General features: G+C 39.3%; 1 protein-coding gene across 1 annotated transcript in view; it reads left to right on the forward strand.

Annotated features, from left to right (window-relative positions):
- The window catches only part of Fam120b (family with sequence similarity 120B), a 76490-nt gene that overhangs the window by 1396 nt on the left and 59365 nt on the right, over positions 1-15729 (forward strand). Inside the window, exons 2-3 of the mRNA XM_010628925.2 lie at positions 5096-6600; positions 12423-12603. Of these exons, the coding sequence (XP_010627227.1) occupies positions 5116-6600; positions 12423-12603 (1666 nt within the window). The 5' untranslated portion in view covers positions 5096-5115. The remainder of the gene's footprint in view (positions 1-5095; positions 6601-12422; positions 12604-15729) is intronic.

A 15729-nucleotide genomic window follows, 5' to 3' on the forward strand; every position in this document is an offset into this window, starting at 1 on the left:
GTTTTTTTTTTTGGTACTGGGGATCAAACTCAGGTACTTATGCTTGTGAGGCGGGCGGCAGAACCACTGAGCTAAATCCCCGGCCCACCAGCTATTTTTATAAAGCTTAGTAAGGATAGATAACTTTCTTTCAGACATGTTTCTTTGTAAGGTGAGGATTTAAAACATGTCAGTTGAAATTATTTACATAAATATAATAAAGTATTTCTAAGTGAGTTTTTTAGTAGTAACTTGAATTTACCAAATTTAATAGGTAAATTATCTTATTTTTACAAATAAAGAATTCATTGGTATCCAGAAGTTAAATTATTTGCCTTCATTTATACAGTACCTTCATTTGCAAGAAAGACCAGCTCATGAGCATCAATAAATACTACTCAATAGAATAGAAATCTGTGTCAACTCTTATTGTGAAGCATTTTATTAAACTGAACCAGATTATACCGTTAGGCTTATCTGTCTGCACACATCCATATACATACCCTAGGTTCTGTAACAGTGGGCATAGATGATATTGTTATCTTGAGATTGTAGCTCATATGAGTAACTCAGTACAGATTCATGCATGTTATTGCAAAACCATTTGCAAACATGGCCAACTTGGACAAGAAGAAAGCAGCTTTCTCAATAGAGTTTCCTGGATAGTTTGGGATTTGCCATCCCTTCAAGATATTGAGATAACTTGGGATAGGAAATTTTCTAAAAGTACATTGTTTCTCTGAGATACAATGTGCTGAATGTGACCTAAATATTTATTAATGATTTTAAGCATTTCAGTCATAATTTTTAAAGATGTAAATAGTGATGTTAGGCTTGTGAGGCATATGTTGTGGCTTCCCTCGTTCCTTTGGAGTTCTGTTTTCCCCATGTCAGAGCTTCTTAGTGTTGTCAGTATACCTGCCTAAAGCTGCCCTTTCCATTGACTTTTTTTTACCCTTGGGTTCATGAGTTGTGAGAACTGAGTAGAAAATAGTCCATAGATGACAAGGAGCTAGAGAGTTTCTTGTAAAGAAGTTGTTTTAGCTTTAATTTGTGAACTCTTTGATTTATATCAGATCATAAATTCTGGATAAGTGAGACATTATAAATGTGTAGGCATAAACTTTCTGTGTTCAGAAAATGTGACAGCAGTTTTTATAGTGTGTTTCCACAGCCTCTGAGAGATTCCGCAGTGCTGTAGTAGTAGTGTTTTCTCTATAGTGGTAGGGGAAAACCAAGAGCACAGAATTCTGGATTGCTGGGCAAAACCAGAGACCCTCCTGTCCCAATCGTCCTGTTAGGTTCCCATGAATGAGTAGGAATAACCCATGGGAAAGAGGCTGTGGCACTCCTGGTATACAGGGAGTAAGTTATCCTCAAGTACAGCAGTGTCTGATGATGGGTAAGGCTTACTAGAAGGAAAGCAGGCTCAAACCCCATCAGTCCTGTGATTGTCTATGATTTTGGGCAGGTGACTTCAGCTAGCACACATTCTTGGTTGCCTCCACAACAGCTGCATCTGCCACATTCTTTTTGGAGTATGCCTTTGATAAAGAAATACCAATAGTATTTCTCATCTGGGCCAGTAGGACTATAGGGTGCATTTGCCAGTAAACTTCACATAATTAAGGTATCCACTTGATTACATTTTGATAGATGTGTACACTCTGGGCTTGTTTCTGTGTAGTACTCTGAGCCTTTACCATCTCCTTTTAAGACTCATCATGTGGTTAAATTTTTGGTCTTGTTTGCTGCTTTATCTATGGTCCTAGCAGGAATGTGGAACATGGTAAGTACTCTATGGACATTTACCTTAAATGTAGGAATTTGATTGAGCCACCAACTATTGTTATCCTTGTACAGAGATGGCACACGTGTGGATTGTCCGTTGTGCCTGGGCCTTGACGTGAGTTAGCATTGGGTGTGGTTTTGATGAGGATTACTGCTTTGTTACTCTCTACAACTGTTCACAAATTGAAAGACTGAAAGAAAGGATCTCCTGGATTTTTTTCTTTCCCTTTCCCAGGAGAGTAGAGCCATGCTTAGGATTGAAGTAGCCTCCTGCTGTGTTGGGTGTCTTCAGCTCCTTCCTGGAATTTACTTCATTGGTACCTGTTTCCCAAGCCTTATTGTAAGCAGCCATGGACTGTGATTCAGTTTTGCCCTTTATCTTTTGTTACACTCTTGAGTCCATGAGCTTATGGTTTCCTCATTTTCTTCATATACCTGGCCTTGGATTTATTTATTTATATGTTTATTACTTAGCTGTACTGGAGATTGAACTTGTGTATGCTTGACAAGTGCTTTACCACTGAGCTACATCTCCAGCCCTTTTTGTTTATTTTGACTCAGTCTTACTAAGTTGCCTAAGGTGGCCTCAAATCATTCATTTTTTCTTACGGAACCCTTCAATAACGAAATGCTGAAAGGCATCCTGTACTGTGATAGTCATGTCCTGCTCAGATTCTTCTTTGGAAATGCCACAGAAGAGCACAGTGTCATCCCATGCTCCTGAAACAATTTGTGATTCAAAATCTGAGGAATTGGCAGGAAAGACAGGAAGTCAGTCTCCTTAGTTAAAAGATTTTCACCACTGAGATGAGAAAGGAACAAAAATATCAGTAAAATCAAAGCAGAGGGCTGAACCTGACTTCTTGTGAAAAACAGAATATTTTGAGTTTATTGTTGTTGCTAGAATTTTTAGTAGGAAGTGCCTGAGAAAACCCTGAAAGAAGTCTCTTTTTATTGGCAAGGACAGGCACCAGCTCAAATGTGGCAGAAGCTGCTGTTCATGGGGGCATGTCCATCTAGCAGGGGAATGGCTGGGGTTTGCTTTGACTCCTAGCTCTCTTTCCCTATGTGTGTATTGACTTCTGTGATGAGCATTTCAGCCAGTCCCTCTGGGAGTTGCTTGAGCCTAGGAACTCCTGGAGAAGGAATCCACAGGGGCTGGCTGTGAGCTCTTTTGGAGGCCAGCACCCAGCAAGGAACAGTGAGAGAACATAGAACGTGAATCAGACTCCAGATTTGGAAGGTTGACCTTTGGCCTGCTTAATTCAAAGCTAAGCATAGAATAATAGTCCAGTGTTTCCAAGTGTTGTTTCTTATATTCCCTTTCCAAAGCTTATCACCTTCCATTTGTGATAAAATTAAGGGACAAAACCCACCATTTTTCACAAATAAGAGGCTACCATCACTGGGCCTGGGAGTAGCTCAGTGCTTGGCCTATATGAGGTCCTGGGTTAGCTCCTCAGCTCTGAAAAGAAAAAGTATAATCTTCCTAAACATAGGCTCCATTCCTGGGGATTCAGCAGATATCCTGGTAGTTGAAATGATCATGTTAATTGGCCTAGTAATGGGAACTTTGGCAGTGCTTCCATAATAAACTCTATACCAATAATAACAGTGATTTAGGTTTGTGTGTCCATAGTCCATTTAATAAAAAGGGGACCTGCTCTAACTTTCAACATAAAATGTAATGCATTTACCTGACTTTTATATATTTTCATTAATAATGGCTACTCCAGCTAGTTTCATAGTGTATCGTAAGGAGTCGGGGTCTACTATAAGTTTCTTCATTTGTAAAGTGGAACTTTTGATTTTTTTTTTAAATAGAGTCCCATCAGAGTTTTACAGATTAAAGATTGTTTGTGTATGTGTGTATGCGCATGGTCCCTCATCTCAGTATCTTAGGCATAATTCATTTTGTGCTGCTGTTTCCATATTAAGGGTTTCTTTTTTGTGGTGTGTGTGTGTGTGTGTGTGTGTGTGTGTGTGTGTGTGTTGGTACTGGGGCTAGAACTCGGGACTTCATTGTGCTTGCAAGGCAGGTGATAGAACCACTGAGACCTTTTTTGTTGTGTTTTATCAAAGGACACAACACCTTGATAACGTAGAGAAAACCATAGTGAAAAAATGTACAAGATAAGTATAAGATACCGTCATAAAATTTTTTCTGTTCATTGATGGACCTTGTAGCCTGTCTGAAGAGCACCTTATGTATAAGGACACCTTATACATAAAACCTGTAAGGTTTTCTGGTTATGGTTTTTTGTTTGTTTAATCTTTTGAGACTGGGTCTCACTTTGTACGTAAGGCTGGCCTTGAACTCATTATGTAGCCCAGGTAGGCCTCAGATTCACAGCAATCTTCCTGCTTTACCCTCCCAGGTACTGGGATTACAAGTGTGAACCACTGCTCCCAGCTTGGCTATATTGTTGTTGTTGTTGTTGTTTTCCCCCAAATTTTGAATTCTAACTCTTGGACTATTTTGTATCTTTTAAAATTTTAGAGTAAGTAGTCTTCTAATTCAGTCACTATCTCAGACGTTACGTTTAGCACAGTGAATTTTTGTGTAGTTTTTTTCAGGGCTTTTACTGAAGAATACTTGACATATGTGTACATGTACAGTGTAGTAAGTGTTCCACACCCATGAAACTATCAACATAATCCAAGTAATACACATCTTTTACCCCTAAAGTGTCCCTCAGAATCCATTCTTCCTGTGTTTTCTCATTGCAGACGCAACTTAACTGCTTTCTGTCACTACAGACTAGCTTAGCTTTTAGTGAGCTAGAATTTTTCCAAGGAAGTCTTTTTTTTTTTTTTTGGTAGTGGGGATTGAACTCAGGTCTTTGCGCTTGCAAGGCAGGGCACCAAACCGCTGAGCTAAATCCCCGGCCCTGTGTGCTCTTTTTTTCGGTCTGGCTTCTTTCTCAATCAGCAAAAGTATTTGGAATTTTATCCATCTTGCTTATTTCAGTGTATGTTATAACTCTAATTTAAGTGCCTAGGTGGGAAATAAGTCTTTTTGAAAACTCTTAACCTCTTATTGATGTATCTTATTGAAATATTTTCGATAATAGTCTTAGTGAAAAGCTTAAAAGATTGCTATATTCTATTGTCTTTGAAGTCCAGCTCCAGTAATTCATGTATACTTAAGTAAAGTGCCTCATGAGTTTTAAATGGAAACTCTTAGGCTCCTAGTCAGTTTGTTGTGTTAGCTTGATGACAGTTTTTTGGGATATTACCTATTGCCTTGTGTTCGCTTTGAAAAGTTCTGTATGTCTAGTGATTCGCTCATAGTTACTAATTATGGATTTATTTTTCTTTGCAGATCTTTTCCAGAATCCAGATATGGGTGTGAGAGGGTTACAGGGGTTTGTGAAAAGTACCTGCCCACATGTATGTACAGTAATCAACCTCAGAGAGATGGCGGAGCACCACCTCAGCAGGCACCCGAACTGTACTCCGACCATTGTTGTGGATGCCATGTGCTGTCTCCGATACTGGTACACTCCAGAATCTTGGATCTGTGGTGGCCAGTGGCGAGAATACTATGCTGCTTTGCGAGATTTTATTAAAACCTTTGCATCTGTTGGCATTAAGTTGATATTCTTCTTTGATGGCATGGTGGAGCAGAATAAAAGAGATGAGTGGGTCAAACGAAGGCTTAAGAACAACAGGGAGATATCGAAGATTTTCCATTACATAAAGTCACACAGGGAGCAGCCAGGCCGAAATATGTTCTTTATCCCCTCTGGGTTGGCCATATTTACACGGTTTGCTCTGAAGGCACTGGGTCAGGAAACCTTGTGTTCATTACAGGAGGCAGACTATGAGGTGGCTTCCTATGGTCTCCAGCATAACTGTCTTGGAATTCTTGGGGAAGACACCGATTACTTAATTTATGATACTTGTCCATATTTTTCGATTAGTGATCTCTGTCTAGATAGTCTCGACACAGTCATGCTATGTCGAGAGAAGCTTTGTGAGAGTCTGAGCCTCCATGTGGCTGACCTGCCTCTGCTGGCCTGTCTGCTTGGCAATGATATCATACCAGAGGGCATGTTCGAGAGCTTTCGGTACAAATGCTTGTCTTCCTATACATCTTCAAAAGAGAACTTTGACAAAAAAGGTAATGTTATCTTAGCTGTATCAGACTATATATCCAAAGTTCTTCACTTGCATCAAGGTGAGAAAAAATTAGAAGAGATGTTACCTTTGGGACCAAACAAAGCTCTTTTTTATAAAGGAGTGGCATCGTATCTCTTGCCAGGACAGAAATCTCCATGGTTCTTCCAAAAACCCAAAGGTGTAACAATGTTGGACAAGCAAGTAATATCCATAAATTCAGACCCTGAATCCAAGCAAGAGGTTCCCATTTGTACAGAGCCTGAACCCAAACAAGAAGTTCTCGTGTGTGCAGCTCCTGATTCCAAGGAGGAAGTTCCCATATGTGCACATCCTGTATTGAAGGAGGAAGTTCCCATATGTGCACATCCTGAACTTAAGCAAGAAGTTCCTGTGTGTGCAGATTCTGAATCCAAGGAAGACGCTCCTATGTGCATAGATCCTGAATCAAAGAAAGAAGTTCCCATGTACGTAGATGCTGAATCTAAGCAAGAAATTCTCATGTATATAGATCCTGAACCCAAGCAAGGAGTTCCCATATGTACAAACCCTGAAATAAATCAGAAATTATCTATAGGAACAGACCCTGTATTTAATCTAGAAGCTTCCATGTGTATATACCCTGAAGTTAAACGAGAAGATCCCATGGATATGGGTCCTGAAATAAAAGAACAAGTAACCATGGTTTCAGATCCTGAAATCTTAAAGGTAGGTGGATGTGCTCACCCCCATCCAAGATGTCATAAGTGAAAATATATCCATTAAAAGATTTGTTAGTGAAGATTTACTACCTGTAATAGTTAAGGGACTGCAGAGGCTGCACAGTACGAATCTGAGTCCAAGATGGAGGTGTGCCTGTGAAAACACATTACATTCTAACTCACATTTACATGAGTAAAATAAGCAGAGCTATAGGAATTCCAAGGAAACAGTTATGGGTTAAGGTACAGGGGGAGGTTCCTCAGAAAAGTGAATTCAAAGCCAGATCTTTATGTTCCCATCTGCTTTGCACTTATGCGAAGACTTGGGTTGTGGGAACCCTAAGCACATAGCAGTTGGAATCTGTCACTGTGGAGGTGTGGGATTTGAAGGGCGAAAAAAAATTGGAAGCAGTAGTATGTTGCCAGATTGTTAAGGTTATTATGGGAATAATTCTGAGAAGGGCTGGGGTTATAGCTCAGTGGCACTGCACCTGGCTTGCAAGCACAAGATCCTGAGTTCGATCCCTGGTACAAAAAAAAGAGAAAATATTGGAAATAATTCTGAGAATGTTACAGAACCTTTGAAGAGTTTTGATGGAGGGTCACTATTAGGCAACTGTTTGTATGAGGTTCTACATTAGGCACAGTGCTTATCTTTTCTCCTTTGATCCTCAGTAGCTCTGTGAGATAGGTACTATCTTGGTTTTCCCCTTGTTCCATTACTGGATACACTGCTATGATCTCATACATGGTACGCTTCCTGAGTCACACTCCTATCCCTGTTACCCTGGAATATTTACAGACATACGTCTGTATGACTGCTCAGTGGCTTCTCAACATATTCAAAATCACATATGGTCTTACCAACAAGCTTTTTATTCACAGCATTGTGTCGGCTTGTTTCATCTAGTTACACAAGCAGCACACCTAGGAATTTCTTTCCCATTTTTTAAACATCTTCATGAGTCTTATTGCTTTTATTTATTAAATGAGTTATGAATTTGTACAATGTTCTTTTCTACCATCTTAGTCCAGCTATCTTGTCTGAATGATGATCGCAATCCCTAAGAACACTTCCTGTGCCAGTGTCTCTAGAGCTTTGTGTCTCTTGGTTTTTTGTTTGTTTATTTTTTTCAGTTTTATAGCCTTGTGCATGCTCTTCATCCCAAAAAGCTCCTGCTACCTTGTAGTTAATACTTTTTAGTGTTTTCTGTTACAGCTTGTGAGTCACTAAAGAAGTATTGGGAAGTAGTGTCAGCTTTTCATTTTTGTGACCTAATAACTTGGCATACAGGATCTAAGGGAGGAAAGGTTTATTTTTACTCACTTTTCAGAGGATTTAGTTCATTTAGCTGGCTCCAAAACAAATTAAATGGTAGAAGGGCTTGGCAGAGCAAAACTGCTGAGTTCATGGAAGCTTAGAAAAGCTGCGCAAAGGAACAGTGCCAGAAATGAAGGGGCTAAGGACAAGGTTGTGCTTTTGTGACCCACCTAGACAAACAGAAGTGTGTTTCACTAAACCTCTAGGCAGTTTCTAGTCAATCAAGTGACAATTAAGCTTAACTACCACACATGGTTTGTATGCCTCATGTTCATAGCACACTTACGTGTGTGATAAATGCCTTCTTGTAAGACTCAATGCTGAGGGCAGGGTCTCATCTTGTTTTCTCAATGTTGTGCTTCCCGTAGTATCTATCTCACCGTGGCTCATTATGTATTTGTTAAATTAATTACTTGTTTTTTTCTCATACCTTTAACTTCTCTTCTTAGTGACTTCTTCCTTTCCTGCTGTATATTGATCTTGTTAACCTAGCTGTGTTGCTTAATAGCAGATAAACTAGTTTACTAATATGCACAAATATTTGCAGTAAGATCTAGAATATAAAGCCCCTTTTAGTACAGTTGCAGGTGAAAATGTCATTGAAGTATTTGTATAAGTACATGGAAAAAAGAATTGGGCTGGAAATTCGAGGAAGGGTGAGTTGGACCTTCAAGCAAAATTGTTGGCAGGCAGGAGCATTGTGAGTCACAGCATAGGAACAGAGCTGGTGCTGACAGGAATAAGAGATGTTTAAGGAGTGAATGATGTCATAACAAGAAGTGTGGAGAGTGGGCAGAGAGTCGAATCTGACTGTTTTAGTTTATTCAGCTTTTTTCTGCGGTCAGGATATAGAAATACTAGGTCAATATAGATCATACAGAGATGATTCTCCTTAGATATATGTGTATGTATGTAGTGGTTTGTAATTATCAGAGGCATCCTTCCCATCTTCTCACTCCGTCATCACACAGCTCTGATGAGAGGAGGTTGATACTTGCCTTCTCACTTGACAGCAAAGGTGTGCCAAGGCCAGTGATGACCTATAGTCATGGACCTCACACTCAGCAGAGCCAGGGTTTGAACCTGAGCCTTTGGCACCACGCTCTTGACAAGGTCATGTTTACCTTTGCTTATAGTGTGGAAGTTCATTGGCACCTGGGAAGGTAAGATGGTATGGTCTATAGTCTAGAAGCATGAATGTGTACAGATTCCTATAGAAGCCGTGTGTTCTAGTCTCATACATAGCTATACAAGTAACATCTGACATGGAGCTCAGGGCTGCACAGGCACCTGGGGGAGATAGTGATGGCTTGTCTTCCTGAACACTCTGCTTTCTCTTGTCCCCACTTCACTCAGTCTTCCCTTCATTATGTAGTCCGGACTGGTTTTAAACTCACTGTATAGCCCATGCTTACCTTGAGCTATGGTGATCCTTCTGCCTCATTCTCTTGAGTGCTGGGATTACAGGCATGTACTGCCATTCCAGGCCTCTCTTTCTGTTTCTTGACTTTCTTTCCTATCTCATTTGTGTATGCTTTTGTACACATTCTTTTTGGGCTGGAGGTCTGTCCTAAGGCTCTTCTACATGATACATGGAACCCATTCCTGTTCACCTCACCCATTTCCTCCAAAGGAGTTGGGACCTGACAGATTGAGTCAGACCAGAGAGGGCATGATGTGATTTACAAAAATTTTGCCTTCAGTTTTTATTTCTATGAAGAAAGCATTAGCTATTTTTCAGCAGGGTGATGTGATCAGAATGATAAACTTTATGAAACATTGGTTGGCTATACTGCAGAGGAAAAGTTTCAAGTGACTGTTGAAAAAGTTCAGGTGAAAGAGGAAAGATGTACAATTAGGAAAATGGTAACGAAAATTGGAGAAACAGACCCACAGAGTTTCAGAAGTAAAACTACCAGTAAGGTGGTCATGCTATGAATGGAGTTCCATCCTGGGTACCAGGGATGGTAGTTGCATTAGCTGAGGGAGGAGGTGGGCGGTTTGCTGAACCCTGGTGCAAGGAAGTGGGATATATGGCACTCTGACATGTCCATGCAGTGAGGTACAGGCCTCAAGCTATTTGCTAGCAGGAGGCAGGCATTTGGGAATTGTTCTTTGGCAGAAACTTCAGTAGAGGAGCATATGGGATGGAGACTTAAACCACAAAGAGAGAAGGAATGTGAGGAAAGATAGAGCAGCAAGAGTCCAAGAAGGCAGCTTTCAAGAATAGAAGAGTGATCTTGGAGAACGAATGAGTGCTGTAGAGGCAGAGGCAAGGAAGCTGGGCTTGGGCTAGACAAGAAGCAGTTGGGTTGGCAGCAGCTTTGCTGACTGTAGACAGATGCTATAGTCAGGTAGAGATTAGAAGCCACTTACAAGGGTTTGAGGAGTTGGCAGTAGGAATGAATCTCGGAAGGTCCTTTGAGGCCTGTCTGTGGGCAGATAGGCAGGTGCTGTAAATCGAATTTTGCAAGTACAACATGCTTGTATATGTAACATTGAAGGGTAGAAACAAAAGCACTTAGGGCATACTGACGTAATTGAATTAAAAATGATTGTAGAGAACTGAACACTTTGTGTCCCCAGGAGTGAATGTTAACATCCCAAATTCTATATGGTTGTCAAATGCAAAGATTTCTGCATCTGCAAAATGTCAACTTCTTTGAAGTAAAAGGAATCAGAAGTGGGAAGGGGAATAGAAACAACTTGGAAGCATTTTTGCCCTAAAAGGATTATGAAATACATAGTTTGAGCATCTCTAGTAGTCTGTATGGAAAGGGCCAGAGGCACTGGTCACTTATGATCATCGTCACCTGGTCATAGCATCAAGCAAGGGCTCTTTGGTTCTTCAGTACAACCTAACTCTTAATCCATCCCTCCATTTCTCCCTTTCTTACTTAAAACTGTTTACTGATCATGAAGCCATTCACAGATCTGCCTTGATGTGAAGACCCTCTAGCAGTGCAGTGGTCTGGGTCTGAAGAGAGCTAGGCATTTGGGCTGTCTTGGATAATGGTTTGGCACTGACCAACTGAGCAGCACTCCTTATCCTCAGCAGCCCTCAAGTGAGTTGGCATTTTTTATTTAACCCATGGTTTACGTGATGAAAGTGTGGGACAGCAAGATTGGCTCAGGTGTACAATAATGGGTCCACCTAACAAGAACTCCCTAAGTATACATAAATGAAACTCTGATTCACAATTTTTCTTTTTTTGGTAACTGGGATCGAACTCACAACCTTGTACTTTTGAGGCAGGTGTGGTGCCACTGAGCTATATCCCAGACCCTGATTCCTAGTTTTGTTTTGTTTTGTTTTTTAACCTGGATGTTTTATGTATTTATTTTTTTATTGAATTTATTGGTACATTCTAGGTAGACAGTACAGTTACATTCATTACTGGGATCTTGTTCCTTTACATGACAGGTCTTGGCTTTTCCCCTTGTCCCCACCCTCCCTTCACCCCCTCTTCCCCTCCCCACCTACAAAGACTTTAATTCCATTTTTACATTTTCTCATATTTTTTCCCCTTTCCCTTATTCCCCTTTCCCTACCCCGCTTAATTCACCCTAACATCACATTTTAAATGCTTCTGGAAGATTGGATTTGAATTCTGAATGGTAGCTAATTTATTAATGATAATGTATTCCCAAGTAATAAGAATGTTCTCCACAGGAAAATAAAACCTATGGGTTATTGTAGATCCTGTGATCATAAATCACATATCTTATTAGTTTGATAGGAGAGGTTAAACAAGATAGCAGTTGAGCCCCTGGAGCAGGAATTGGGTAGTTGCGGGAGGAGTAGAAAATTCATGGAGCAAGTGTTGCTTTTGGTTTTGGAGTAGGAGGTTGGGATCTGTGGTAGGGTTAGGGTTAGGGTAGGGAAAGATGTTCTGGTTGGGGATTTTTTTCCTGGAGTGCAAGGGGAGGTGGGAGAGGGTTTTTCTTGTGGAGCCATGAAAATGCCCCACTGAGACTGCAGGGTAGCATTTTCTATGGGGATGAAATGGTTTTTACAGTATAAGGAGACAGGAGATGGAGGGGCCTGGAATGTCACAGTGAAGAATTTGTGGTAGCCATTCAAATGTCTCAAGGAGGGAATCAATGGACCTGTTTCCAAAAAGACAGCATGGTGGTGGTAAAAGATAGGTTGGAACAGGGAGAAACGATCCGTGATCAGTTGGGAGCCTTTTGTGGCAGCCCTGCTGGACATTAGCTAGCAAGCACATGGTTACTGAGAGGTCTCATATAGACAAAATGATAAGGTACTATAGAGCTAAATATGGCAAGACTGGCAAACTGGAGGTAGACAGTGGAGAAAAAGCAATACAAACAAGGATAGAACATGGTAGTCCAAAAGAAAGAAAACATAAATGCTACTAATGTCCTGAATTTGAATGCAGTTACTCAAGTGCTATAATAACTGGCATGTGATGAGATTGTTGACCATTTCTGTTTGAAGATCACTGTTTTTGTGGAGAAACCCACTGCCTTTTCATTTTGAACAGATTGCTAGGACGCATCATGTCCAGGCAGAAAGCTACCTGGTGTACAACATCATGAACAATGGAGAGATTGAGTGCAGCAACACCTTAGAAGATGAGCTGGACCAAGCCCTGCCCAGCCAGGCTTTCATCTACCGCCCTGTCCGCCAGCGTGTCTACTCAATTTTACTGGGAGACTGCCAAGGTGAGAGCTCTTGGTCTGTCTTTGTAACAGTTCTGTTGGAGTTAAATTTTGGGAAGCTGACTGATGAAGTTGAGTGCATTCTCTCAGGACAAGGACAAATAGGTTTTGCTTCTCTGTAAGATCTGTAATTGCGAATACTACTCACATCTGTGAAAATTTAAGGATTAGTGCTAGGGGTCTCCATGTCTAATTGACGAGCAGTTGATCAGAGTTCATTAATGAGGAATGTATTGTTTCTATTAAATGTTATATTTTTGTGCCTTAGGATTTGTGCCTTTTTTAAAAAAATTCCCTTTTGTAGGAATATAGGGTGTGTTTATTACTAGATGAAAACAATGCCTCTTTAGACACCCTTCAAAATGTGATTTTCATAAAATAATTTTACAAAATCTAGTGTATCATATATTAAAATATAAACAAAATTTTCCTTTAGAGTTTTCGTAATTAAGTTTATTTTCTTCCCATTGTGCACTTAACAGAAAGAATAGAGGAAGGAACCACAATGTGCAGAACAATAACAGGAGAGCCCCACATGTGAATTTACCCAGGGCCTCAAAACTCGCTGCTAGGAATAGTGTATAAGAGACTGTGCTTCATATTAGAGCTTAGTGGTGTGTAATGCACCTGGTTACTTTTTATTTGAGGCCTTGTTCACACTAGACAGAGACCTTAGAGGTACTTTCTCCTCTGATTGGAGACTGCTTTGATAAGAATGTAGTCTAGCAAGGTGATCCAGGCAAGAGATAGAAGCCAGAGTGCCAGTGAAAGGTGTTTGGGGTCCATATGTCTAAGAGCCATTCTTTTTACACATACCAATATATTAATACTAGTCTGTTAGTTCAGGAAGTAAACTTAACCTAAAGAAGGTGATACTATCAGATTCACAAGCTGTTGTTCTTTTAGGGGTGGTGGGGTTCATGGAATCCAGGGTCTAGTAGACTATTGGCACGATCCTGCATGTACTCCTTCCTCCTGCATACTGTAGATGCCACACGACTGAAGGATCTGGGCACCAGCAAAAGTTTTTTACTGGTTTAAACACAGAAATGAGAGAATCTCTGTGGTCAGTGCTGGTTTATTGTTTGCACATTTAAACAAATGTTTTCTGTCTGTTCTATTTTTTTTTTCCTATTTTCTTTCATGGCTCTCTGACCATATTCTTTCTTAAATTGAATAATTGCACATTGACTCTTAGAACTTGGACAAAAGAAACTTCTTCAGAAAAAAAGTTTATATTGTAGAATAACATTTACTTGTAATTGTTTCCAAACTATTTCATTAAATGAGATTAAGCTATAATGTCATTAACTTAAATTTGATACTATGTTAATGTAATTTATTTGCAGATGTACAGGTAACTTCATTAGATAACCACATAAGGAGAAAAATTACTCAAATTGAAACCTGTGTTCAAAATTGATCTTTCAACACAAAGTTTACATTATTATTAGAATATGAAAATAAAATGTTGCTATTGATTGACTTAGGGTGGTAATACTGGAATGTATTCTCTGTATTGTATGCTTGGCTTATTTCATTATTCATGTGTACATGAAGATGTTGTGTGTTCTAGGTGTTGAGTGTAGTGTTCCATGATTATCAACAGTGTGCTGATTTTCTATTTAGTTGCTGAGAGGAGTTAAAATCTCCAGCTATTACTTTGAGTTTTTCAGTTTCTTCCTTCAGTTCTGTCAATTTTTGCATCGGCTATTTTAAACCTCTTTTGTTCAGTGTATATATGTTGATGATTATGTTTCTTAATGAATTGGCCTCATAAATTGAAAATTATGAGATTTCCTTTAAAATTGGAGCATATTAATGATACATATTTTGTGAAAATTTATAGTCATATTTTGTTTATTTTCATCCCTGTTACCTTCCTTTTTTCTCCCTACCCTTTTCTCTATCTCTAAAAGTCAATTTCCAGTCATCTCTCTTTTATTTACTTGTTTATTTTTAGATTGTTCATGTAAGAGAAAATGTGATCTTTCACTTTCTGAACACTGGATTACTTCACTTAACAAGATTCCTTAGTGTATCCATTTTCCTGCAAATGTCATGATTTCATTTTTATGGTCAAATAATATTCTATTATGTGTATGATCACATTTGCTTTGTACATCATCTGTTGACAGGTATTTTGGCTGTTTCCAAGCTCACCTTTGTGAATTTCTCCCACATGGGTATTTATGTATCACTGTAGTAGTAAGCTGTCTTTAATTCCTTCAGGAATATACCAAGCAGTGGTCTATCTGGACGTGTTTTTAGGTTTTTGATGAATCTCCACATGGATTCCCATAGTAGTTGTACTAGTTTTCATTTCCATCAACTCTGTAAGTCCCCACATTCTCACCAGCATTCATTGTTTCCTGGTTTTTTGTTTTGTTTTGTTTTGTTTTGTTTGTTTCTGATGCTAATGGGAATTGAATTAAGGGCCTTCCCACTGAGCTACATCCCCAGCCCATTTTTATTTTTAAATTTGAGACAGGGTCTCAATAAGTTCCCCAGGCTGGGCTCAAACTTGTGTCATCCTACATCTACTTCCCACAGTGTTGTCATTACAGATATGTGCCACCATGCGTGCCAATTTTTGTATTCTTGATGGTAGCTGTTCTAGGGTGAATGCTTTGCATTTCCCTAATGACTAAAGATGTTGAAGATTTTTTCATATACAGTACTTACTGGCCATTTCTACTTCTTTTGAGAATTATTTGTTGAATTCATTTTGCCTATGTATCGGTTAGATTATTTGTGCTTTTTTTGGTGTTATTAGAGTTCTTTATATATTCTAGATATTAACCTTTTATCATAAGAGTGCTTATCAAACATTTTCAAACTTATTCTCTAGGTTGACTCTTCACTCTGTTGCTATGCAAAAGCTTTTTAGTTTGATATAGTATTTTTTTGTTGATTCTTGATTTCATTGTTATTGTTGTGGTCCTATTCAGGTACTCTTTTTCCTGTGCTTATGGCTTTAAGTGTTTCCCATATGTTCCAGCATTTTCAAAGTTTCTGGTCTTATAATTAGGTCTCTGATTCATTTTGATTGATTTTAGTACACACTGAGAGATACTAGTTTCAGTCTTTTTTTTTTTTTTTTTTTTTTTTTTTTTTTTTTTTTTTTTC

The sequence above is a fragment of the Fukomys damarensis genome, unplaced genomic scaffold (assembly GCF_012274545.1).
Source record: "Fukomys damarensis isolate Sample0158 unplaced genomic scaffold, DMR_v1.0_HiC HiC_scaffold_14, whole genome shotgun sequence".
In the NCBI taxonomy this organism is placed as follows: Eukaryota; Metazoa; Chordata; class Mammalia; order Rodentia; family Bathyergidae; genus Fukomys; species Fukomys damarensis.